This window comes from Nansenia antarctica, assembly GCF_963989245.1.
Source record: "Nansenia antarctica genome assembly, chromosome: 11".
NCBI lineage: Eukaryota > Metazoa > Chordata > Actinopteri > Argentiniformes > Microstomatidae > Nansenia > Nansenia antarctica.
In genome coordinates, this window is record NC_137681.1 from 6,551,913 (window position 1) to 6,576,529 (window position 24,617).

At 43.4% G+C, this 24,617-nt stretch overlaps 1 protein-coding gene across 19 annotated transcripts; it reads left to right on the forward strand.

The window, feature by feature from the left end:
- Positions 1 to 887: 887 nt before the first annotated feature.
- Positions 888 to 23,728, forward strand: atp6v0a1b (ATPase H+ transporting V0 subunit a1b; the record flags this gene model as incomplete). 19 transcript variants are annotated; one of them, XM_080542154.1, is made up of 21 exons in its annotated part: positions 888 to 1,004; positions 2,056 to 2,134; positions 2,797 to 2,894; positions 3,600 to 3,728; positions 4,133 to 4,215; positions 5,579 to 5,705; positions 6,405 to 6,487; positions 7,092 to 7,185; positions 8,884 to 9,096; positions 9,841 to 9,991; positions 10,856 to 10,995; positions 12,168 to 12,331; positions 13,363 to 13,453; positions 13,590 to 13,708; positions 13,872 to 14,088; positions 14,245 to 14,352; positions 14,852 to 15,052; positions 16,538 to 16,555; positions 18,033 to 18,150; positions 19,352 to 19,523; positions 23,635 to 23,728. In XM_080542154.1, 21 exons carry the CDS (start codon positions 888 to 890, stop codon positions 23,726 to 23,728), a joined length of 2,616 nt encoding a protein of 871 aa, XP_080398280.1. The 19 variants fall into 19 exon arrangements, with proteins under 19 accessions (XP_080398280.1, XP_080398284.1, XP_080398281.1 ...); XM_080542158.1 differs by having other exon boundaries at positions 14,945 to 15,052; XM_080542155.1 differs by lacking the exon at positions 16,538 to 16,555 and having other exon boundaries at positions 3,600 to 3,733; positions 4,117 to 4,215; positions 14,945 to 15,079.
- Positions 23,729 to 24,617: the final 889 nt, after the last annotated feature.

Sequence of the window (24,617 nt, forward strand, 5' to 3'; positions counted from 1 at the left end):
ATTGGAAATGTTCGTCGTCGTTATAGCGGTATAATAGCGGTTCTGGTCGCGCCCCCTGTGCGTACCTGGGGAGCGCGGCTCATGACAGCCTGGACGAAATACATGAAACGCGACACTTTTAATCCTCACATCCGCTCTCACTGACGCAGAACGTTCCTCGTAGGCTAGATGATCTAGTCTAGATATACTATGTATTTATAATTCCCTCCTCTGGGATCATTTTTTTACTGAATTGAATTGAATTGAAATGTGACAGCCCCAGTATGTTCTATACTTAGAAAGTATTGAATACAACTGATTTTACTTCATAAGTGTGTCTAGTTAGTAGGCCATTGAAATAAACGTGTCTAGTTTTCATGTGAATCAACTGCAGTTAACTGACCACGTGTAGGCCTACTGCAGATATAGGCCTATAACCTGATTATGTACAATAATAGATTTGTACATCTAATTGAGGCTTACTGCAGGAGTCCTGTGTATTGATACAGTTTCTCATTGATGTCTTTCAATTTACTGTGCAGAAACCGTCCTTGCTTTTTTAGAACATCACATTATTAGCTACCAGACTACTTAACTCAGATGGTGATCACTTCAAGTAGACTTACCATGCACTGTTCTTCGTCAAGTAGTTTTTTTATTTTTGTGATTTATTTGATTCTTTAATGACCTAGTGGTCTGTTTACTGAAGTGTGCTTGACATGACATTGTACTGTTGTATGTTGTTTGTGTCTGAATGAGGAGTAAAGCTACAAATGAATTGCCCCCAGTCCAGTGGGATCAATAAAGTTGTCTGAATTTGAATCTGAATTATTCTATCTGATTCTGACCCAAACAGGTGATCGAGGTGTTCTTCTGAGCGTAGCGTGCGCGTGAGAGACGTGGTCACCATGGGGGAACTTTTCAGAAGTGAGGAGATGACCCTGGCCCAGCTGTTCCTCCAGTCAGAGGCGGCCTACTGCTGTGTCAGCGAGCTGGGAGAACTGGGAATGGTCCAGTTCAGAGATGTATGTATAGGCCTACTTGTTATGTATGTGTTACGGTACATGTGGGAATACGGTACATGTGGGAAAACTAGGGTTAGGGTTAGGGTTAGGGGTAGGGGTAGGGGTAGGGGTAGGATTAGGGTTGGGGTTGGGGTTAGACATGCCAGCATGTAGCCTACCAAGTCGACGTAGCACCTAACCCTAACCCTAGTTTTCCCACATGTACCGTATTCCCACATGTACCGTAACATATGCATCACATCAGTTGATGTTGACTGTACCTTTAAGACACACACACAGTTAGTGTTGTTGTTACCCTGAGAGACTACAGGTTGTGAGAGCCATGTGTGAGCCTACAATAGAGTGTTAACAGAAACGTCGTAGTCCGAACGTTATTGAATACAACACTACTGTTAACACTTAATCAGCCATGATTAAGCCTGTGAGTAAAAACAAATGTTATATCTTTGCACTCGACCCTCCTTTCATGACTTTTCCTAGATATGTGCGTTCTACCACCCCAGTATACTTACATTTTCATAATCACATCAGGATAAGCTAGTATGGAGCTATTTTGCAGTTTTTCTGTGTAGGAAGCAAGCCAATTTACAAGCGGCCAACTAGTGGTCGTCGTGTGTAAATAGCAGCTTCGCATTGTAAAAAAAAGTCCCCCGAGACCCCCGAGGCGGCTCTTTTAGTAGGTAAAAGAGGCACGGCTGTTAACCTCTCGTTCTCTTTTGGTCGTAATCACCCCTGTTTTTTGGCATGTGTTGGTTTGTTGGTTACATTACACTGCAATAACTCGTGAGCTTAGAATTATAAGGTTCTATCTCCGTTTAGGGTAGTTTAGAGATATTGAGCGTCAAAGTTTTTACATTCTATTATGTTTTGTGAGATGTTGAGAACCTTTGTATTTTATGAATTACTAACTTAAAAATGTCAACATTTTAAAAATAACACCACACAGGCATAAACAATGGATCCGATTATGTAAAAAACAACATTTTGACCAAAAATGTAGATAGAACCTTATAATTCTAACGTCACGGACTGTTCTTTTCTCCATTTTTAGCTAAACCCAGACGTGAATGTCTTCCAGAGGAAGTTTGTGAATGAAGTGAGGAGATGTGAGGAGATGGACAGGAAGCTCCGTAAGTGACGGATCCAGTCTGAGTGTGATTAAAGCCAGACAGTAACGATGCCCCTTCACCATTGACAACTTGACAATCCACCCCTTTATCAACATAAATAACTACAGTTATAATCCATTTGTTTTAAGCATATAGAGTGCTACACAAGGCTTTGCGAATCCATTATGTCATGTTTACTATGCCGTTAATTATTGTTTATTATTGTATCCTTATTGTGTAAGTGTAACCGTATTGATAAAATGATCTTAAATCCTGCCAAATATAATTCTGTGGTCCAATGTAACTTGCAGTACAAATCTCACATGTACAATAATGCTGCACATTGTGATGTATATTTCATCGGAAATCTCACAATGGTACATTCAGCATGATTTAAGTATATGACAGCAGCTGGTGAAAGTGGGAACAAGTCGGCAACCAGACGAAATGTATTGCATTGCATTACATTGTTTTAGCTTGACTAGCGAGTGTGTCATTGGCTTTCAACAACGTTGACATTTATTTCGATTTTTCTGAATAAAAGTCTGAACATTTGGCCGGTTGCCGACTTGTTCCCACCACCTTTCACCAGTTGCTGTCACATACTGTATGTATCACTGATACTTCCATGCCAAGACCTGTACCTGGATGAGCCAGTAACCTAGCTGTATTTTTCCTTTCAGGGTTTGTGGAGAAGGAGATCAAGAAAGCCAGCATCCCAACAGTGGACACAGGAGAAAACCCAGAGGTCCCCTTCCCCAGGGACATGATTGACTTGGAGGTATCCATTTCTGTTTGATATAGAGAAATAGTAAACGTCACCAGGGATTCCTTAGCTCAAAACCTCTGTTTGAATACTTAAAATTGCATCTTTCTATCCTATACCTCAAAATAGTCACTGATCTAATGTGATTGTGATTGGGCCGGTGAAAGAATTGTAATGGAACCATGTGTTTCACCCATTTAGTTGTATAAGATCAGTGATAACTTCAAGTACAGTAACTTGTCAGGCAGAGCTGTAGTAATGGTGGAAGGCAGGAATGATTTGCTTACAGGAAGATTGATTTGAATGTTTTGCCTGACATAAAAAACTGCTCTAAACCAGCAATGACTGGTCTGCAGGTCATGAATATCTTGTTGTTGCAGTACACCCTCTAGCAATGTCCAAGACAATTCAGAAACCTGGGGTGGCTGTGGTGCAGGAGGTAGAGTCGCCGCCTAATAATCACAAGGTTGGCAGATCGGCGGTTTGAGCCTCGGCTGGCCACATGTCGAAGTGTCCTTGGGCAAGACACTGAACCCCAAAATTGCTCCCAGTGAGCGGGCCAGCAGCTTGCAGCCATTGGTGTGTGAATGTGAATGTGTGTGTGTGAATGGGTGAATGAGAGGCCGTTGTAAAGCGCTTTGGAGCAGCCAAAAAAGGCGCTATATACAGTAAGTGCAGTCCATTTACCTTATTGTTTTTTCCCTTCTCCTTGATTGACAGGCCACATTTGAGAAGCTGGAGAATGAGCTGAAGGAGATCAACACCAACCAGGAAGCCCTGAAGAAGAACTTCCTGGAGTTGACGGAGCTGAAGCACATCCTGCGCCGCACCCAGCAGTTCTTTGATGAGGTCAGGTGCCTCCTTCCCCACAGGCCATCTTCCCACTCATCATTTTATAATGACTAGCCTCTTTCCACCCCTCTTTCATCAAGATTGAATGTGGATTATTACAGCGCTACAGTTACTTTTCACACGTTTAAAGTAGACATAGTATAAGCCGTACTAGTGTGATTGCAGTCGGAGTGAATTGGTTATTGCATACAGACATGTTTTCTAAATAAATAGGGCCTTATTATTATTCACACAAAACAAAATATTCTGATCAAGTATCTAAGTAAGAGAACTAAACTCTTGGTGAGTCAGCTACAGCCAAGGTATGTGTGGATCTAACCTCAATTTTACAATTGTATGGGCATCATCATCATCATCATCATCATCATCATCTTCATCTTCATCATCTTCATCCTCAACAGATGGAGGACCCCAACCTGCTGGAGGAGTCGTCAGCCTTGATGGAGGGCAACGAGGGGGGCCGGGGGGCTCCCCTCAGACTGGGGTGAGCTTCAGCATACTAACAACACAAGATGTCAACAGACGGACAGACGGACAGACAGATAGATTGATAGATATAGATATATTTGGTCAATTCAATCACTTTACTGCCCCACTAGGTGCAATCTTTGTGTTAGCCAGGAATTACAAATTGATGAATTGATTGATTGATATGTTTATTTCAAATATGTGCAAAACAAGATAAAGCAACAATAATTAATATAACGGAGAAAAAAAAACACACAAAAAACTGTGTGTGCGACGTGTTCCCAGTTTCACCAGCTCGTGAGCTCAGAATTATAGGGTTCTGTCTCCGTTTAGGGTAGTCCAGAGATATTGAGCGTCAACGTTTTTGGAACCTTTGTGTTTTATGAATTACTAACTCAAAAGTGTCAACATTTTAAAAATAACACCACACAGGCATTAATAAACACCTAATGGATCAGATTATGTAAAAAACTCAATTTTGACAAAAATGGAGATAGAACCTTAGAATTCTAACGTCACGAGCTGCTGTCACCAATGTGAGTGAAGGCATCCAGGTGGAGAGAGTATATCCCTAGATACTGTAGGCAATGCCCACCTGCAAGGGCTTAAACTGTCAGACAAACTTCATATTGTTGCTACACATCCCGTCATAACCTAGCCTTGATGTAATGTTATGTAACGTTCATCTATGTACTGTATGGGGATGTCTAACACACTCTATGAGTTAGAGTCCCATCGCTAGCTAGGTTTGAACCTGCAGATCAGATCATCACTGGAGAGAGGGCCCCAAGGGGTACTTGAGCTGTTCTTGGAATGCAACAGGTCCTCCCGTCACACGCTATGTTCCTATTTGGGAGTTGTTTTGCCCCACAGGCAGGCATAGATTAGATTAGATTAGATTAGATTCAACTTTGTCATTGCAGAGTTCAAGTACCAGTCAACGAAATGCAGTAGGCATAGGCAGACGAATTGAAAATAAGCCGATCTGAAAAACCTTGGACGCAGTCAATATAGATCTCGCTCAGTGATCATTGTGCAAGACAATGATCGATATTTGGCAGTGATGCTAACACTCTCCATGACCTCAAGGCCTATAGGTCCCATAAACCAACTGGGTCGTCTATCTCCAGGGCCGGCCCTAGGACCTTTTGTCTCAATAAAGCCATTGAATTATTCCTACTCGTCACAATTTCCTATTTAGCAGGATGATACTCAATATTCCATTAGGAACAATGAACCATTTAGGGAAATGTGAAAGTCAATACTGTTGGCAATATTTTAGTAAAAATGTCACCAACTTTATTTCAACTGTTGTCATGTATCAATCAAATTGAATGGCAAAAACACTAATAAGCATTAAACTGTCATTGGCTGTGCAGGTTTGTTGCCGGGGTGATCAGCCGGGAGAGGCTCCCTACCTTTGAGAGGATGCTGTGGAGGGTGTGTCGTGGAAACGTCTTTTTACGTCAGGCGGAAATCGAGGACCCGCTTGAGGACCCCACCACGGTCAGTTACATTTACATTTACATTTTTGGCATTTATGGAATGGAATGGAATGGAATGGACTTTATTTCTCATTGCTACAGTACAGGTACCAAACAACGAAATGTATTTAGCAGACGCCTTATTCCAAAGCGACTTATAATCGATACATTAGACTAAGCAAGTGAATCATCAATCCACCAGTTCTAGCAGGAAGAGTGATCTAGCTCAGGCCAGGGGCCATTGGCAGTCGTCGTGATAGAAGAAGAAAGAAAGAAAGATTTATTTTTTATTTTTTATTTTTTATTAATAGACACTGCAGAGACAGTACAGGGGGGGCAGTAGAAGTCTTAGGAGGCATAGTATATAGGTCAGTGACACCAGCTTGACCTCCAAGGGCCATAATACATTGGGAGTTTTTTAGCCAATAATTGTTGGCCACAGGAGCGGTATGAGAGACTGGGGGAATCGAGTTTGGCAAGTGTCATTTGGACCAATCAGAGCAGAGTTCTAGAGTAGATAGTCAAAATTGCACACGTATAATGTCAAATGTGTTTAATCAAGTTGAATTGTTATACAATATCATCTATTTCCAGAGAAACAGTTTGTTTGTGTTTTGTGTTACAATGAGATAGTTCTAACTTACTGCTCAAGGCTGTGCATCATTTCATGCCCCCAGACAATCATTGTTCAGTTGTTAACAATGTTTATTGTCTCTTACAGGGAGACCAAGTCCACAAGTCTGTCTTCATCATCTTCTTCCAAGGAGACCAACTGAAGAACAGAGTGAAGAAGATCTGTGAGGGGTACGTTGCCCTTGTAGGTTAAGCAGTAAATGTTCACGCAGCGTAATGTCAGTTAAAAAAACATTTATGGACAATGGACCTATCGCTAAGCCACGCCCCCGTTGAAAACTCGGACAAACAAACAACGCTTCACTGACAGTGACTGACTGACCGACCGTGACTGAATGACATTCAATGACTTACAATGGCGGGAGTTGGCAAATTTCTGATTTCTGATTTACCACAGCAAGTAATGACATGTTTTTTAAAGATGACAATAATATTTAGTCTAGAAGCTTTTCACCATCAGATATTAACAAGTTGTTTGTTGTTGTTTTCTGCCTGTAGTGACTTTTGCTGTGATATGATTGGACAATGTCTATTTTGGGACGTGGCTTAGCAATAGGTCCATTAAGCCTTTGTTCGAATTTTGCATATCCTATGTAGGTATGAATGATTCACCTTCTGGTCACTTATCCCTAACGGGTACATGTAAGAGTGAAGGAGCACGTAGCTTCAACAGTAGGACCGCCAGCAGTAGGAGCCAAACATACAAGCACATGTAAGAGATTTCAGGATTGCATGTGAGAAACATGACTCTATATGTAGACTGTTTGTGTTGTAGGTTCCGCGCCTCTCTGTATCCCTGCCCCGAGACCCCCCAGGAGAGGAAGGAGATGGCGGCGGGGGTCAACACCCGGATCGACGACCTCCAAATGGTAAGGAACGCTTCACAGACATGTAAAGTGCATCACTTGTGGGCGGCTGTGGCGCAGGAGATAGACCTGCCGTCTAATGATCGCAAGGTTGGCAGATCGGCGGTTCGAGCCCCGGCTGGCCACATGTCGAAGTGTCCTTGGGCAAGACACTGAACCCCAAATTGCTCACAGCGAGTGGGCCGGCGCCTTGCATGGTAGCTTCATGCCGTTGGTGTGTGAATGTATGTGTGAATGGGTGAATGAGAGGCCGTTGTAAAGCGCTTTGGATAAAGGCGCTATATAAGTGCAGTCCATTTGTATCACCAAAGTCATCAGCTGACTGCATAATTACAATGACCAGGGTCTAGATCTGGAACATGTCTATGGAGAGTATTCCTTCTGAAGTTCAGATGGGAGTTAATATATATATTTGTTTATGTCACCTTAGGTTTTGTCAAAGGTTTTATTTACGATGACTGTTATGTAGTTGATTCACTTACTTAGACAAATGTACTTATTGCAGGGACTACTAGGGATGAAAACTAGCCTTATCTTGGCTAATTCTGGTGCATTCTTTGATGTACATTGTCCCTGCCAAATAAACAATAAATAAAATAAAATAGGTTGCTTTGGTTAAAAGTGCTAAATGACTTAAATGTAAATGTACACATGACAAACCTCCTTGGAATAAGCAATCATTTTCATTATTTTGAAAAGCCAGGCCTTACACAGCTCTCATAGTAACCTTACACTAATGTTTGCTCATAGCCACACTACCACTCTGATACCCAGGTTCAGTTCTCAGAGCCTGAAACAGGCCTTTGTGTTTGGTCCGTAACAGTGTTGCGTGCTAATCAGCGATATATTCAATGTCAACCCTACATTTTTTTTGCCCGAAAGCACGAGGAGAATGTGTGCACTCATGTAGCTATTTCCTTGAATATTGTTGACGGGGTGTGGTTCGAACTCACACAGCGAAAAGCTTCTCAGTGTGGGTGGGTGTGTGTAAGAGCGATATCTCTGCCCTGATCTGTCCAGGTCCTGCAGTAGTCAAGACAATGCTTGTTCTGCGTCCCCCCTAGAAGCTTGCTGCCCTTATTAAGCCTGGAAAAAACCTTGGTTCTGCCTGAAAGGAATGCTACTGTACATCTGTCCTCCTCTAAGCCCCCCCCAGTGGAATTACCATTCTCCGGCATTTCTGATGAGAGATTTATTCAGCAGCATGTTAATTGTCAAACTCAGTGTAAGTACTGTAAGTACTGCACTGTATGTTGCACATGTCGAGGCCTGGGTGTCGTCAGCAGAATAGGAAGACTAACTCTTGCTATGACTCCCTTTTGCCATCTAGTGTATTGATCATGCTCAGAGATTACATAATGTTGGGGTCATTTGTGCTAATATTCTTACCACACAGCACGGTGACTCAAGAGGGACTTGAACTCACAGCTCACCATGGTGAGTCATCATAGTTTTGGTGGGCAGTCCCACTCATATTTTAAAATGTATTGGACAGATATAGTGAAGACAGACAGGAACGTAAGGGAGAGAGGGCATGTCAGCAGGGCATGGGCCGGATTCGAACCCATGCCGACATGGGCATATGTGTGCACTGTAGACCACGGTGCTTGACCACTGGACCACCCCAGGCTACAATTTATCGTACTTTAAGCCAATGAGCTATCTGGAACTCACTCACACCCCACCCGTTGTCTCCTGCAGGTGCTGAACCAGACGGAGGACCACAGGCAGAGGGTCCTGCAGGCCGCAGCCAAGACCATGCGGGTGTGGTTCATCAAGGTGAGGAAGATGAAGGCCATCTACCACACCCTCAACCTCTGCAACATCGACGTCACCCAGAAGTGTCTGATCGCTGAGGTGTGGTGCCCCGTCTCCGACCTGGACTCCATCCAGTTCGCCCTGCGTAGAGGAACGGTGAGTCAGCCCGTTCCATCCATCCAAGCGCTTACATTTTTTTTTTTTTTTACTGAACTTGTTGTTTGGTGTTTCATGCTGAATTACACATACAATGGGAGGATTTGTAGCAATACTTTTGTCACCACAATCCTATTAACTGCTCTTTGAAATAACAGGAATAGGCCACACTTTGAAGTCATGTTAGGATGTTGCCAAACACAATAAAGCCACTCAGTGCCCAGTCATGGGGGGCAGCCAAACTGACCTGCTGTCAGTTTCTTCTCTTATTGTCATTACTCATTCATTTTAATAATATCCTGCCTCAGTTATCTGTCCGTTTGCAACCTGCCAGGTCCTTCCTCGCCTACAACATAGGCTACAGTAGGGGACCCTGTGTCGGTGTGCGGATTAATTGAACTGTACTGAAGTGGCATTGAGACTTTATATGGATAGCTGTTAGCACCTGTTTTATGTACATTTTCTTTAGAGTGCAAAATAACAGCATCCGCACACTCAAACACTGTGCAAAACTGTTCGTTTATTGCGAGCTTTCGGTCATAGACCTTCTTCAGGCATAAAGCAAAGTGAATGCAGTGGTATAAAGGGTTCATGTACATTTTCTTAAAAAATATGAATAAATAACTACTAGAAAGAAAATAAAAAATGTGTATTGACTGTAGGCTCTTGCTGACGTGAGCCGTGACTTGTCAGGTAAACATACTTGAAGGCTTCTCATTAAGAACCACTGGTCTGTTTTTCCAGGAAAGGAGTGGCTCGACGGTGCCCTCCATTCTCAACAGGATGCAGACCAAACAGACTCCGCCCACCTTCAACAAGACTAATAAATTCACCTCCGGATTCCAGAACATCGTGGACGCCTACGGGATCGGAAACTACCGGGAGATTAACCCAGGTGATTTACAAGGCCAAACACCACTAAAGACAAACGGAGAGACCACACTTCATATGCTGTCACTGAGCACGGTGACATGGTGTTTAAGCCCATGGTGGCATAGTCGATTCAGTCAAGTCCAGGACCAAGCTCCGGACCTGGGGTTGATGGGGCCTTTTTAGCCACAGCCCCGTCCCTCTGGAACGCCCTCCCCAACCACATCAGACAGGCCAACACCCTGCCAACATTTAAACAGGCCCTCAAAACCCACCTCTTCAAGCTTGCTTTCACCAGTTAACCCTCTCTCCCTCCCCTTCCCATGTGTCCCCAGCACTACCTTAATTAGGCCCCTATACTTTCTTTTATTTCTTTTTTTGTTTCTTTTTATTATTACTACTCGAAAAGCACTATATAAGTCTAATATATTATTATTATTATTATTGTTATTATTATAAGTCATTCCTATGATTTAGTCCCAATCTCATTAATAGCGTTGTGCACAGCACCTATAAAAGTAGCCATATACAGTAAGTACAGTGTTCGTCACTGAGTCATAGACATGACGATATTGCTTTCAGGCTTTTTCCGGTAGACCTCTTTTTTATTTATTTATATATACTGTATATTTATATATATGCGGGCAACATAACCATCGCCAACCACCGCCGGCCCAAATAAAGCTGGATACCAAGCTTTGGTTTTATTGTTCTCATTTGACACTTGTATCTCTTTTAATGTATTATATTCTCTCTCTCTCTCTCTCTCTCTCTCTCTCTCTCTCTCTCTCTCTCTCTCTCTCTCTCTCTCGTTGTCCTTCTTCCACATGTTGTTGTGTTGTACTTTGTGTTTCTCTGTATCTCACCATGTGTTCCCCCCTGCCTGCAGCTCCATACACCATCATCACCTTCCCCTTCCTGTTTGCCGTCATGTTTGGTGACATGGGCCATGGCGTGCTGATGACCTGCGCTGCCCTGTACCTGGTCATCAGAGAGAGCCGCATCCTCTCCCAGAAGAGTGACAACGAGGTATGGTCTTCCATCAGGGTCAGGATGACAACGAGGTATGGTCTTCCATCAGGGTCAGGATGACAACGAGGTATGGTCTTCCATAAGGGTCAGGATGACAACGAGGTATGGTCTTCCATAAGGGTCAGGATGACAACGAGGTATGGTCTTCCATCAGGGTCAGGATGACAACGAGCTATGGTCTTCCATCAGGGTCAGGATGACAACAAGGTATGGTCTTCCATCAGGGTCAGGATGACCCATAAGGGTCAGGGTGACAACGAGGTATGGTCTTCCATCAGGGTCAGGATGACCTTGTGGACTTGTCCTTGGTAAACTACTTTCCCACAATACTACATTTTTGGGAAAGTTGCAGTTTATGCTGTACGTTCCATAGCAACAAACCCTTTATAAAACGAGTGTGACTTGATTACATACACTGTATGTTCATATGACAGATGCAGACTAGAACATCCTCTGTCGGGTGAGAAAGAGCCGACATGCATGATTCCCAACTGACCTGGCTGGCCGTTCTACCATAGACAACTACTACTACTAACATCTGAGGCCATATTTCCCTTGTGGATTTACCTGCCCAGGGACTGCTGATGTCATTTAGCTGCCCAGCTAATTCAGGGAGAGTCAATGACTGTCCATTGTCCCTTTTAAATAAACGAATAAATAAAAATACTATAGTGAGGGTTGCTAACAAGCAGTTGTTTCTTTTAATGTAAGGGCAGATGATAATGACACCCCCCTAGCACTGTTCTGTAGAGTGTCCCAGATAGGATATGATAGTGGTGGTAGGGAGGTGTGCAGCAGTTTGAAATCTACAGGTCAGTGTTTACCAGGGTTTTTGCATTGAGCACGTCCCACTTCCTTTCTCGCTAGTTCCTGTTTAAAGAGGCAGTCTGGGATTCAAACATAACAAAACGGTCTCCCCCGCCACTTTTTTGGTAAACAGCTGAGGAACGTGACTGGAGAAATGTAAGCACTCTGAATCTCCTAGACAAAGCTATGGATGCATTAACTGACCATCCAATGAGATCAAGCTATATGGTATTTGTTTACAAATCACATTTCCGATCATTTTAAAAGTCCAAAAATGGACGTTTTCCGATCCCAGATTAGCTACTTTAACGTGAATAATACAGTTATTCTCATATGTTTTCTGTTTTCCCCTCGCCCTGTAGATGTTCAACATGGTGTTTGCTGGACGCTACATTATATTGTTAATGGGGATCTTCTCTGTCTACACTGGGATCATCTACAACGACTGCTTCTCCAAATCCCTCAACATGTTTGGCTCCAGCTGGAGCGTCAGACCTATGTTCGGGCCCAAAGGAGGGAACTGGACGTAAGTAATCCCATCTCAGTCTCCAGACCCATCTCTTCAAGATTACACCTTAACTGCTCCTCCTGAGACATTACCACCCCCCAGCACTACGTCTCCCGAGACACCTGCTTTTCCCCTGTACTATGCCTCCTAAGACTCTACTACCCCCCTTGTACTGTCACTTCAGTGTCCCCCTTGTACTGTCTCTCCAGCAAACAAACAAAAACGACGACGACTGCCAGTGGCCCCTGGGCCTGAGCTAGATTACGCCTCTTGCTAGAACTGGTGAATTGATGATTGACTCCCTTAGTCAAATGTATTGATTGTAAGTCGCTTTGGAATAAGGCGTCTGCTAAATGCCAAAATGTAAATGTAAAAATTTAAGTAATCCATTCCTCAATACAGGCTATACGTAGCTCCAACCATGTATGTACTGTGTCTCTAACATGTATTCAACTGAGCCATCAATGTGATTGTTCGCTTTCGCTGAACAGCATTACTTTCAAATACATTGTATTTGTATGGCTCTCAATCATTCAATCCACCAACTGTAGTAATGTGGCAATTCACGTTAGCAACTGTTGTGTATTTATCTTATTGGTTATGAATCAAAGAACAGTTATTGAGTTTAAGACGATTTAATCAAAGTACAAAACATACATACATACATACATACATACATACACCAGTAGCTGGAGCCTGATGTCTGCCCTCCTCTGGCTGGGGTGGAAAAGAGACCGCCCCTTGGGTCTCATGGTTATTTATCACATTATGCAAATACAGTCACAGGCCATAGCCTATCACCTTACCTAGATGGTCAAGAGGGCGGTCACCTGTGATGTCACTATGGCCTTAAGTCAGGGGGCTGGTCAGACCACAGGAGCCATTCCACAGCACTCCCCCACAGCATATATACAGGCCCATATCATATACAATCTATGCATGTGTGTGTGTGTTTAAGTAGAAATAAACTACACAACACTCAACAAAATGGTTTAGGAACACAGAATACCACTGTACATGGCCTAAGGAAGGTTCTACACTCTGCCTAGATTCGAAACCCTCGACTCAAACAAAGTGTTGCAGTTGGACCCAGCGGTTCCGGGGGTCTTTAACGGACCTTATCCACTGGGTATTGACCCGGTAAGTTGTGCATACTTACTGGTACTAACCCGAGTAGTACTGCTGATTAAAACTACACACAGTGACCTCATGAGATGTCTTGATCTGAGCCCTCCTAACGTACTACTCTTTGGTTCCTTCTTCTGTATCCGTGTAGATCTGGAATATCGCCACCAACAAGCTGACCTTCCTCAACTCCTTCAAGATGAAGATGTCGGTGATCCTGGGGGTGATCCACATGCTGTTTGGGGTGTCTCTCAGTCTGTTTAACCACCTGTAGGTACCCCTCAGCCATAGGTTGATACTCGATCAAACACCAACACCAATCAACTACTTAATAATGGAGTAGATACTCACTACTACACAATCTAATGTTTAATACAGTATTATGCTCTACACTTATCATAGCATTTCCGTTGTATTTTCCGTTATATTCCAGGTACTTCAAGAAACCCCTGAACATCTTCTTGGGCTTCATCCCGGAGATTGTCTTCATGTCCAGCCTGTTCGGCTACCTGATCCTCCTGGTCTTCTACAAGTGGGCAGCGTACGACGCCTTCACCTCCAAAGACGCACCCAGCCTCCTCATCGCTTTCATCAACATGTGCCTCTTCAACTACAGCGACCCGACCAACAAGCCCCTGTACTCGGGTCAGGTGTGATGTCCCTCCCCCCCTCCCCCCTCTGCGCTCCCTGTTCCCTCCTTCTTACCTGCCAGGGTCTGGAGACTGAGTTAGCTGAGTTAGCTGAGTTAGCATTCGTGGCACAGTTGCTATGTGTTGTTGTTAACCTCTTTCTGTTTGAATCTGTAGATGGGGATCCAGATTTTGTTGGTGCTGATAGCCCTTGCATGTGTTCCCTGTATGCTGATTGTGAAAACAATGGTGCTTCGGCGTCAGCACCTTTGGAAAAAACACCTGGTATGTTCATCTGATCCAGCCCAAGCTTTTATTACGCCAATAACTTTTTTTTTAATAACCTCTTTTACCCTTTTTTTAATAACCGTCCTTTTCCTTCTTTTTTACGTATATGATGTCATTATTTTATTTGTGTATTATATTCTGTACTGTTGTGCTTTGTTGTGTTGCCATGAAATGATGCTTAAAGCATGCCTTGGAAACGCTGTGAAGTAAAAAAAAAATTTAAAAAAAAATACAATATTTACTTTGCCATATTTCGATAAAACAAAAAACACATACTATTAAATTGCATGCAAAACAATAGATTTATTTTGTGATTTTTACTCAGGGTTCGTTTTGGTTTGGCATAAATTAGGGCACCCAAACAAGTATTTAGTTTCTAAAACCCCTTAAAAATGTTTAGTTTTTTCTTGTTGGGTGCCCACTAAATGCCAAACAAAACCACAGAACCCAAGGCGTGCTTTAAGCCAGACACAGCTCTTGTGGCTTTTGTATTTAGTCACAGAAGAGGGAAGAAAGCCCTGCTGAGAATCTAGAGCAATCTTTAGAGCAAACAGGAGTGTCCTCATCATGCTCCGGACTCACCCAACAGGGCACGCAGAAATTCGGAGGGGTGCGGGTGGGAAACGGGCCCACGGAGGACGAGGCTGGCATCATCGATCACGACCAGCTCTCCCAGCACTCTGAGGACGGAGACGAGGTGAGCCAGGCGTTAATGGAGGAAAATGTCGGGATTGTCTTGGGATAAGTTGGGAAAGTTACACAATACAATATGATTAAACATGTTGATTTTCATTTTTTTTTTTTACACATTTCTGCCCACCCCCCCACCCAACCCCAAACATTTCCTGCAGGGCCCTAAAGTTACATTAATTAAGTCTTGGGATCTTTTAGCCATTTCTTTGGCTCTGAAATGTCCAGTGTTTCAGCTAGAAAGATCATCCCTCCTCCATTTTCTCAGCCTGTGATCGAGTGTGAATATTGGATGTCTTTTCACGTCCAGAAAAGGTCGCATCCTTCACTCATTAAAATACCTTTCAATGCATACCATTTCACTTTAACTTTTTAAATCTTAAAACATCTCATTTTTTTCATTAGAAAATACCTCATCCCATTATCGTCCTGTTTCATGTTATCTGCTGTCAAATGTAAAGACCTCATATTGTTTGTAGCACATTATGGAAATGACGAGTTGTGGATGTTAACGCTAACTAGTTTGAGAGCATAGAACTACAGTAAAGTGGCAAATCTGCAAACTGTATTAGAGTCCATTGTGCAGACTTACACATTCCTTTCCCTTCATACATTCCTTATACACAAGCAACAAGCTGTTATTATAATAATAATAATAATAAATTTTATTTATAAAAGCACTTTACATATAAAATCTCAGAGTGCTACAACACAGTAAGATAAAGCAAAAAAACAACAACATTCAATTAAAAGGCTAAAAAAAGGCTCTATTAAAAAGGTGGGTTTTAAGGCCTCGTTTAAAAGCATCCACAGACTGTGGTGCCCTTAGGTGGTCAGGGAGAGCATTCCACAGCCTGGTGACCTGTTATAACCTGATCTGATTGCGATTATAACTATAACCCATTCATATACCCCCACACTGTGCACCTCCATTCATTATTGAACACTATCAGGCAGCGTTCTGTTTCTGTGCGCATGTTACTCTTAGTGAAGAGGGTGTGGGTACAAACAAGGGTCGGTGGGAGGGCGGGAGGGAGCCAGGGGAAGAGATAAGAGATGGATTTTCCATTTCACAGTGGGTTCAGAAACGTAAACAGTGAGGTGTTTTTGCCTGAGAACCAGTGCCAGTGAGTCCTTACAGCAGGGAAAGGAATTTTGGAAAATGTTAGAGGGCTGGGGTTCTTCACGTCATACAACATAATCAATCTTCAAAACAAGGGTTTTGTTTTTATAGTCCTTTGCTCAAGGTAACAGCAGAGTTACAGAGTCCGATAAGAGTGTCTTGATCTTTTCTCATAAAAAGGTCCGCGCGCTCACTGAATTCGCTGTTAGCTACTGTTAAGTACAATGGAATGTGATATTCCATCAAAAGAAACCTGTGTTGTAAATTTCCAAGCACCAGTTTTTCACCCATCACGGTTGTCACAACTAATGACTAACGCATTGCTTTCTGAATCCTAACACTAACCCCTGACCTCTTGTTACTTTCAAGCATGCAGAGGAAGAACCGGTAAGAGAGAGAGAGGGATCCCAGCATGATTTGAGTGTGTGTGTGTGTGTGTGTGTGTGTGTGTGTGTGTGTGTATGTGTGTGTGTGTGTGTGTGTGTATGCGTGTGTGTGTGTGTGTGTATGCGTGTGTGTGTGTGTATACGTGTGTGTGTGTGTGTGAGTATTCTTACCAAGAGGTCATTCAAAGTTTCTTTAACCACTGACTTGGCTCAGTTACCTCACAACCCAGTGTACTGAGCCAACATCTCAGTTAATTGAAACCGGTTTTGAGTCAATTCGGTTTAATTAACTGAAACAATAACTATACATTCACTGAAACATAATACAGTAGTCTCTCTGATTTATCAACTAATTGTTCCCTACCTTGCCACACCTTTTCACCAACCCCTATCTATCCCTAAGTATGTCAAGGTTTCAGAATAGCATGATTTGGCAATGCTGGAATGTTTGGGTGTTGATATCAGTAATTGGATGAAAGGAAAGCATTAATAAGAGCCTCTCAACTCGTCACACTTGCCATTTACAACATGTAGGTCGTGTAGTTTTGTTTTCATTAGCAAAACCACGTAGGAAGCCCTTCGTTGGGGAACAATGAGTGTTACAGCCAGCTTTTCCGTGAACTGTGCGTGGATAGAAGGACAAAAGAGAAGGATGGAAAGAGGAAGCGTGGCCTATGCCAAGCTAAACTGAACAAGCATGAGGTAGAGCGATTGATTGTGTTTTTCACTCTACAGCAGAACGGCATATACGGGGTGGCTCGCCGGGAGAAATGCCTCTCAGTAAAGGAACATGGCTCATGTTGTGACCTTTTTAGAAAAAACCCAAATGTCTTTTGTTTTGACTGATTGTCGCTGAGGTCAACACAGGGTCAGAAGGGAGAATAGAAGGCTGTTATGTGATTTCCATCACTAGTAATTTCCTACGCTAACGACACGCTCCACCGCCTGTGGATTATTGTGATTGGCCACGTTTCTCAAGTTCGAATTTTAAATGAGTATCGTTTGGTGATTAGTATTGGACTCAAATGTTATTTCTTGCCGTAGCTGATACTTACATTTATCTCTAAAGTTAAATTAAAGTTAAATTAAATGTCAGTTCCTGGATAGTAACAAAATCAGTTTTGGAAGATAGCATCATTGCGTTTCAGTGCCTTAGGGTGGTGTTACAGGATTTCTAACTGGGGACCATAGTATTTTTAAACGGCTGTCACTATTGCTCGTATGAATGAATGAATGAATGAATGAATAAATGAATGAGTCGTTTAATGACCACACAACCAAGGTCGGTGGAATTTGTTGTCGGTACAGATGTAAAAAGCTCAATTCAGCAGTGTCAAATACATCAAACATACACGCATTACACATGACTATCACAATGGACAATGTACGGTACACACATAACCACAAGACAAAATCATAGTCGATATTTACAACTATAAAGTGCAGTATTCCTCATGCTGTCTTGCTTTCCTCTGCAGTTTGACTTTGGGGATGTGGCGGTCCACCAGGCCATCCACACCATAGAGTACTGCCTGGGCTGCATCTCCAACACGGCCTCCTACCTCCGCCTCTGGGCGCTCAGCCTGGCTCACGCACGTAAGTCTACAAACCAGGGTATATACAGGAATCTTGAGGTTAATTTGAAAGTGACAGTTGGTTCTAAGTGACAGTTGACACTAGAACAGCCGTGTCTATGTTACCTACACATCAACGTTAACACATACACTTCTGGAGGGGCGTCCAGAAATATAGCCCGGGTGAGCCCCTCAACCAGGTCTCGGGGTGGTAAAAGCGTAGCCCCTCGGCCCCGAACCTGGCAGAGTGGAGAGGAAACAACAACCCATACGCAGAAGAACACATACACTTTATGCGTACATGTCATGAATGAATGAATCTTTCTTTTGAACATGATTTAAAAATAAAAGAATAACTAATAATGAAAAAGTATCACTGTTCGAAAGGGGAGTAGGATGAAGCCTAAGCTTATCATGTCCTACCCCTATCCGTCACTTCCAAGTGAGAACAATAATACTTAAATTATATAATCCATTAATTAACACATACATTACAGTATCCACAGTACTGATCATTTTCCAATTCTTAATATTGAAACAACACAAAATAAATCAATAACAAACATCCGTATCCGCAATGTAATACAAAAGAAACGGACAAAGAAAACTACAGTTGAGAATCCACATGGAGATGTAGCCTGATAACTCATGCCTGTTGTGGTCCATTTAATTAGAAATTCCCAAGTTTGCAAGGTTCAAGCCCCTAGCCAAAACACCAACATGTGCTGATGTCGTGTGGAGAGGGGAACCCCACTTTCTAATGTGACATCACTGTCAGCTCGACCCTGCGAGCGGTCACTGTGGCTCACAGGAATTACCATGATCTCACTCTCTCCCTCTCTCCCCCTCATCTCTTTATGTCTTTCCCTATCCCCCTTTCTCATTCTCTCCCCTGAACCTTGCTCTGATCTCTCCATCTCCTTATGTCTTTCCCTATTCCCCCTTTATCATTCTCTCCCCTGACCTTGCTCTGATCTCTCCAACACAGCTGGGTGTGTGGGGCGGCGGGGGCTCCCCGCTGGGTGCTGGTAGGCAAACTGGTTAGTAGTCGCTCTATGTGTAGAGGGCTGCAAGGGAATTTTCCTGGCTACATAGTGTACAGTTTTTTTTTTACTTTTGCCTGCTTGCGGCTCTGTCAGTATGTGAAGCGCATTGAGTTGCATCTTGTAAGAAATGCGCTATACAAATAACATTTGATTTGATTTGATTTGATCTCTCCACAGAGCTGTCGGAGGTGCTGTGGACCATGGTGATGCACCTCGGTTTGTCCTCCCGGAGCGGAGCCGGGTTCTTCGGCCTGACGATCATCTTCTCCGCCTTCGCCATGCTCACCGTGTGTATCCTGCTCATCATGGAGGGCCTGTCTGCCTTCCTGCACGCGCTCCGTCTGCACTGGTGAGACTCACATTTTATTTTATTTTTTTTGCCTTTATTTAACCAGGGTCGGTCCCATTGAGATACAATGATCTCTTTTTCAAGGGAAGCCTGGCCAAGACAGCAGCTTAAAAACATCAAGTTTCAACAGTTAAAACAAACAGCACAATTACACAATAAAACAACACCAGATCGACAACAAAAAATAAACAAAATACAATTTGATCAGAGCAATAGGATAAAAATAATGGGACTTTCATATAAAATATAAAACAGGAGCAAGAACGATATGAATAAATAGAATAAAATAATGGGACTTTCATACATACTCATACACATGTACAGTACATGCACATACACACAAAACCAATACGAGAGAAGATGCTCTCTCCCAGGGATTCCGCAATGTCCGCGAAAAAGCAGGAGCTCCAATGAGATAACAAAGAATAAGAAAGGTGTACGAGTCACAGTACAACTGTGTTACACAGGGGCGGCTGTGCCGCGGGAGGTAGAGCTGCCGTCTAATGATCGCAAGGTTGGCAGATCGGCGGCGGTTCGAGCCCCGGCTGGCCACATGGTGAAGTGTCCTTGGGCAAGACACTGAACCCCGAATTGCTCCCAGTGAGCGGGCCGGCGCCTTGAATGGTAGCTTGCCGCCATTGGTCTGTGAATGTGTGTGTGAATGGGTGAATGAGAGGCCGTTGTAAAGCACTTTGGATAAAGGCGCTATATAAGTGCAGTCCATTTACCATTTACACTGCCTCCGGGTTATCTACATGTCAGAAGACTGTGACAGACTAACCACTTCGGTTCCGTGAACGTGTTGGACCGCTGGACCAAACCCAGTACAGTATATCTCTGGGTCACCCCAGACACCTTCTGTTCACGTCAGTACCTGGTACCGACTGTACTCCTGATCTCTGGTGGGTGTGTTTCGCACACGTTGGTGTAAACACATTCAAGAGCGTTGAAAAGCTCGGTAGTTGAGGTGAAGTGATGTACGGAATGTGATTGGTTAGGACCCACACCAGAGGCAGACCAGTGCCTTAACAGGGTGGTCACTGAGTTGACAGATGATCGAGTTCAGAGCGGCCACAGTCCATCTTACTATCCAGGGTTGTCTCTGTACGGTTTCAAGTCACGCTCCTACTCCCTGAGTGTTCCAGAGAGGTCATACAGAAAAACAACTCTGCACAATGTAACCGAAAAAGACAGCTAGGGGATATCTCCTGAAAAAAAAAATCATCTGCTAGCATTCTAGTCTTTGGTACAGGTCTTTGGCATGTTTAGTAAAGACCCAGGTTTATTTTCTTAAATCCTTCTTGTCTGGTACCTGCTATTAAACACTAAGGACCTGGCCTACATCATTATGTCTGGAATGAACTAAGGAGAGAGTGACTGTGTGTGTGTGTGTGTGTGTGTGTGTGTGTGTGTGTGTGTGTGTGTGTATGTGTGGTGTGTGTGTGTGTGTGTGTGTGTGTTTTTGTTGGACAGAAGCATGAGACTAATGTGTTATGTCTACTCCTCCAGCCGTATGCAGTGTGTCTGTGTTTGACTTGTGCTGTACTGTACCGTACTGTACCTCTCTCTCTCTCTCTCTCTGAAACATCATCTTTTCTTGTCAAGATTAACTAGAATGGCCTCATGGGGGATGGACCACCTCATAGAGAGGTGATTGCTGACTGAATGTGCTCAATGTGTACTAACAAATATGACATCTAAAGTCTGGAAGGATTATATTTCAAAACAAGGCTTCCCTTTAACGCCCCGAGGGTTACGACTATTACCAAGTCTATCGCTGGGGTTATTTGCAAGGACCGTCGCCTGTACAGTGTTGTGGAAACCCGAAGGTTTCTGCCGGATGCTGCTAACACTGGAACCACGTTATGAAATACCAGTTGTATCGTTTATGAATTGTCTTACAATGTATCGATTATCGCAGAATCAATGTACCACGATACTATCGGTACGGGGGGCAAAATATCGTACGGTTATCGATACGTGAGTTACCTTGCAATTCGCACCCCGAATGTGTAGTGTTTCTTCTAAAATATTTTGAAGCAATGGATTCATATTCAGTGGACCTCAACAGAATACAGCACTTTGATATGCTTACTATTGAAATCATGAAGTCATATACCTGAATTGGTCAGTCAGAACTCAACCTTTCTTTCTCAACACAGAAATTGTGGTCGGAATAACGTGCAAGGGGACCTACGCTGGTCATTTAACTCATGACCTTAGCTCCGACGTTCACACGCACATGCTGACAAGTCGCCCTTGGAAACACACACACACACACACACACACCCCAGAGTAAATCAACTGCAGCGTGCGTCAGTCTGCAGGGTCCTCTCTACCCTGGGGCTGATGGTGTCGATGAGAGGAAATACCTTGCTTTTTCCAGTGCCTCTCTCTCTCCTGTTTAAACGTTGCCTTCTCAACTCTGTGGCAAAATATTTGCAGTGACGGTGGGACATTCCTCGGTGCTCCCAGTACCTCCCTCGTTCATCTGTCAGCTGAGAGGGGTGGGGAGGCAGGAGAGGGGCGGGGGGGGCAGGAGAGACAGGAGAGGGGTGGGGAGACAGGACAGGGGTGGGGATGGGGTCTGTCAGAGGCAGGAGGGGGGTGGGGATCAGGGAATCCACTCTTTGTTTTCTAATAAATCAGAGACCTGAGAGAATGACTGTGTGAGTGGCCCTGTTTCTCTGGTGTTCCTCAACTCAGCCCTCATCAACACAGCTATTCGTCTGAAAGTGTAAACATCGAGTTCCACATCATTCTGTTAATAGTGAAGGGTAATCGTGAAGGGAGGTTAGATGTGATATGGGTGTGGAGAATTGAGTCCATGTGGAAGGGTGGTCAACAGTGGGGGGCAGTAGGGGTCTAGGGGTAGCGAGTTGGGCTGGGGGTCGGAAGGTCATGAGTTCAAATCCCACCTGGGAACATCACCACTAGTTTGCCACCACTTGAGTAAGGCACTTAGCACTAAATTACTCCAGGGAGAATGACCCTGCCATCTCTAATTGTAAGTCGCTTTTAATAAAAGCGTCTCCTACCTAGATGACATACAAGCCATACAACATACAACAGAGTATGGTGGAATCTGTTTTCAGTACAGAAAGGTGGGGGAGCTTCACATTCCCACACATCTACACCCCTGAAAGACGAGACAACACAGTACAATATGTACACTGTACCAGTGTCTAGAAAAAAATATGTATTTTTGTTTTTGTTTTTTCCTTATATCGCGGAGACTGCAAATGGCCCTGGGCCTGAGCTAGATTACTCTTCCTGCTAGAACTAGTGAAGTGATGATTCACTTCCTTAGTCAAATGTATCGATTGTAAGTCGCTTCGGAATAAGGCGTCTGCTAAATGCCAAAAATGTAAATGTAAAAACATGAGCAGAGGGGAGAGAAACACTTTATGGAATTAGATACAGCCGGAGTCTTCAAAACAATATCGACTCCACCTCCTCACTTCCCCCCCCTGCTGGCAAGAAGGGGTACTACGGACACAGCTGCTATGGCCTCAATACTAATCAATCTGCTTTAATACCTAGGGTGATTATGCAGTGATGACCAACTGATCAATGTTATTGCATTGGTACAGTTTATGGAAACTCAAAGCACAGTCAAAGTGTCGAAGGACAAGTCGAGCCGTATAAGACACGCTGAGAGGGAGAGCGAGACTGGCAAGACCAAAAGGGGTCTAGTTTTACAAAGAAGCCTTTTATCCTCCTTTTTTCAATACGTTTCTATACAATATCTTCGTCTTTCGTACTGTGTGTGTGTGTGAGTGTGTATGTGTGCATGTGCGGGTTTGTGCGTGCGTGTGTTGGTTCCAAGAGTTAAAAAGACATCTGGCCTTGTTACTGTGGAACATGTTGCTTGTAAAAAAAAAAGCTTCAAATTAGGGTAATGGGGGATTCCTAAATATGGAAGTCAAAGAGTTCCACTTGGATTTCCCCCCGCACATTCCACTTAAAGACACGGACGTCTATTTGAGGCTTTCGACTCGTGTTCAGGAAATGGTGGAATAAGCATCAATTAAATCAATTCAATATGCCTTTTTTTTTCTCTAAAATCTCACTGATACATAATATGCTTTCCTCTCTTCTCTCCTCTCAGGGTGGAGTTCCAGAATAAGTTCTACACGGGGCAAGGCTTCAAGTTCTTCCCGTTCTCGTTCGAGAGCATTCTAGAGGGAAGATTCGACGAGTAAAATCAGCTCACGTCTATATTTGTGAACCTCATAAATCTCTGTGCATGGACCCCAACTGCACCCCTGCCCCTGCCCCCCCCCCCCCCCCCCTCCTAGGAGCCATGTTGTGAAGTGTTGTTGTGAGCCGTACCGTAAGCCTCTATGCTCCAACCCTCTTGGCAAACATATTGTGAAGTGTTTTTGCTGAGTAACAGCCCCCCCCATCCAGTGATGCTGTAAAAGGTGACTGTGTGTGTTTCAGGTGTTTCATTTTAGGGAACATAAGACCCCTCGACCATTGTATTTGTAAACAGAAATATAACTTAAAGCGTTTAAATATATATTTATAATGCACAGGAATAGTCCTACTGTGATAATTACGATCATGATTTAGTCATTGACGTGTGACGGAGAGACAGATTATAGGTTGTTGATGATGATGGAGCAGCTAGATTGTGTCATTCAAAGAGTTTGATTATGTGTCCTATCATGTCATCCCCCCAATGTGACTAATGGAACGTTCTCAGATGATACCTCTGTGCTGAGTGGCTCTCACCATATATGTATTGTTTTGTGCAGAATGTTGTAGCTACTGGAAAGAAGGAAATCAGATGCTTCCTGTTAAGGATATTACGACATTGAAATGGAGAATATGTACCGAAAAGAAGTGTCCGAAAGGTCTAGCAGATTGAAATGTCTTCTTTGTTTTACCCCCCATGATAAACAACCAATAAGAACCACGTGTATGACTTCCTTAGGACCTTTTCTCATATCTATTTGTCTACGGTACGTAGCTAATCTCTTTTTCACATATGTAGACACGGGTATGATGCTTGAAATAATGAATATCAGGTTGTTGAAATGGTGAAGTGTCCCTTTAAACCCCATATCAATTGGTCCCCAATTCAGT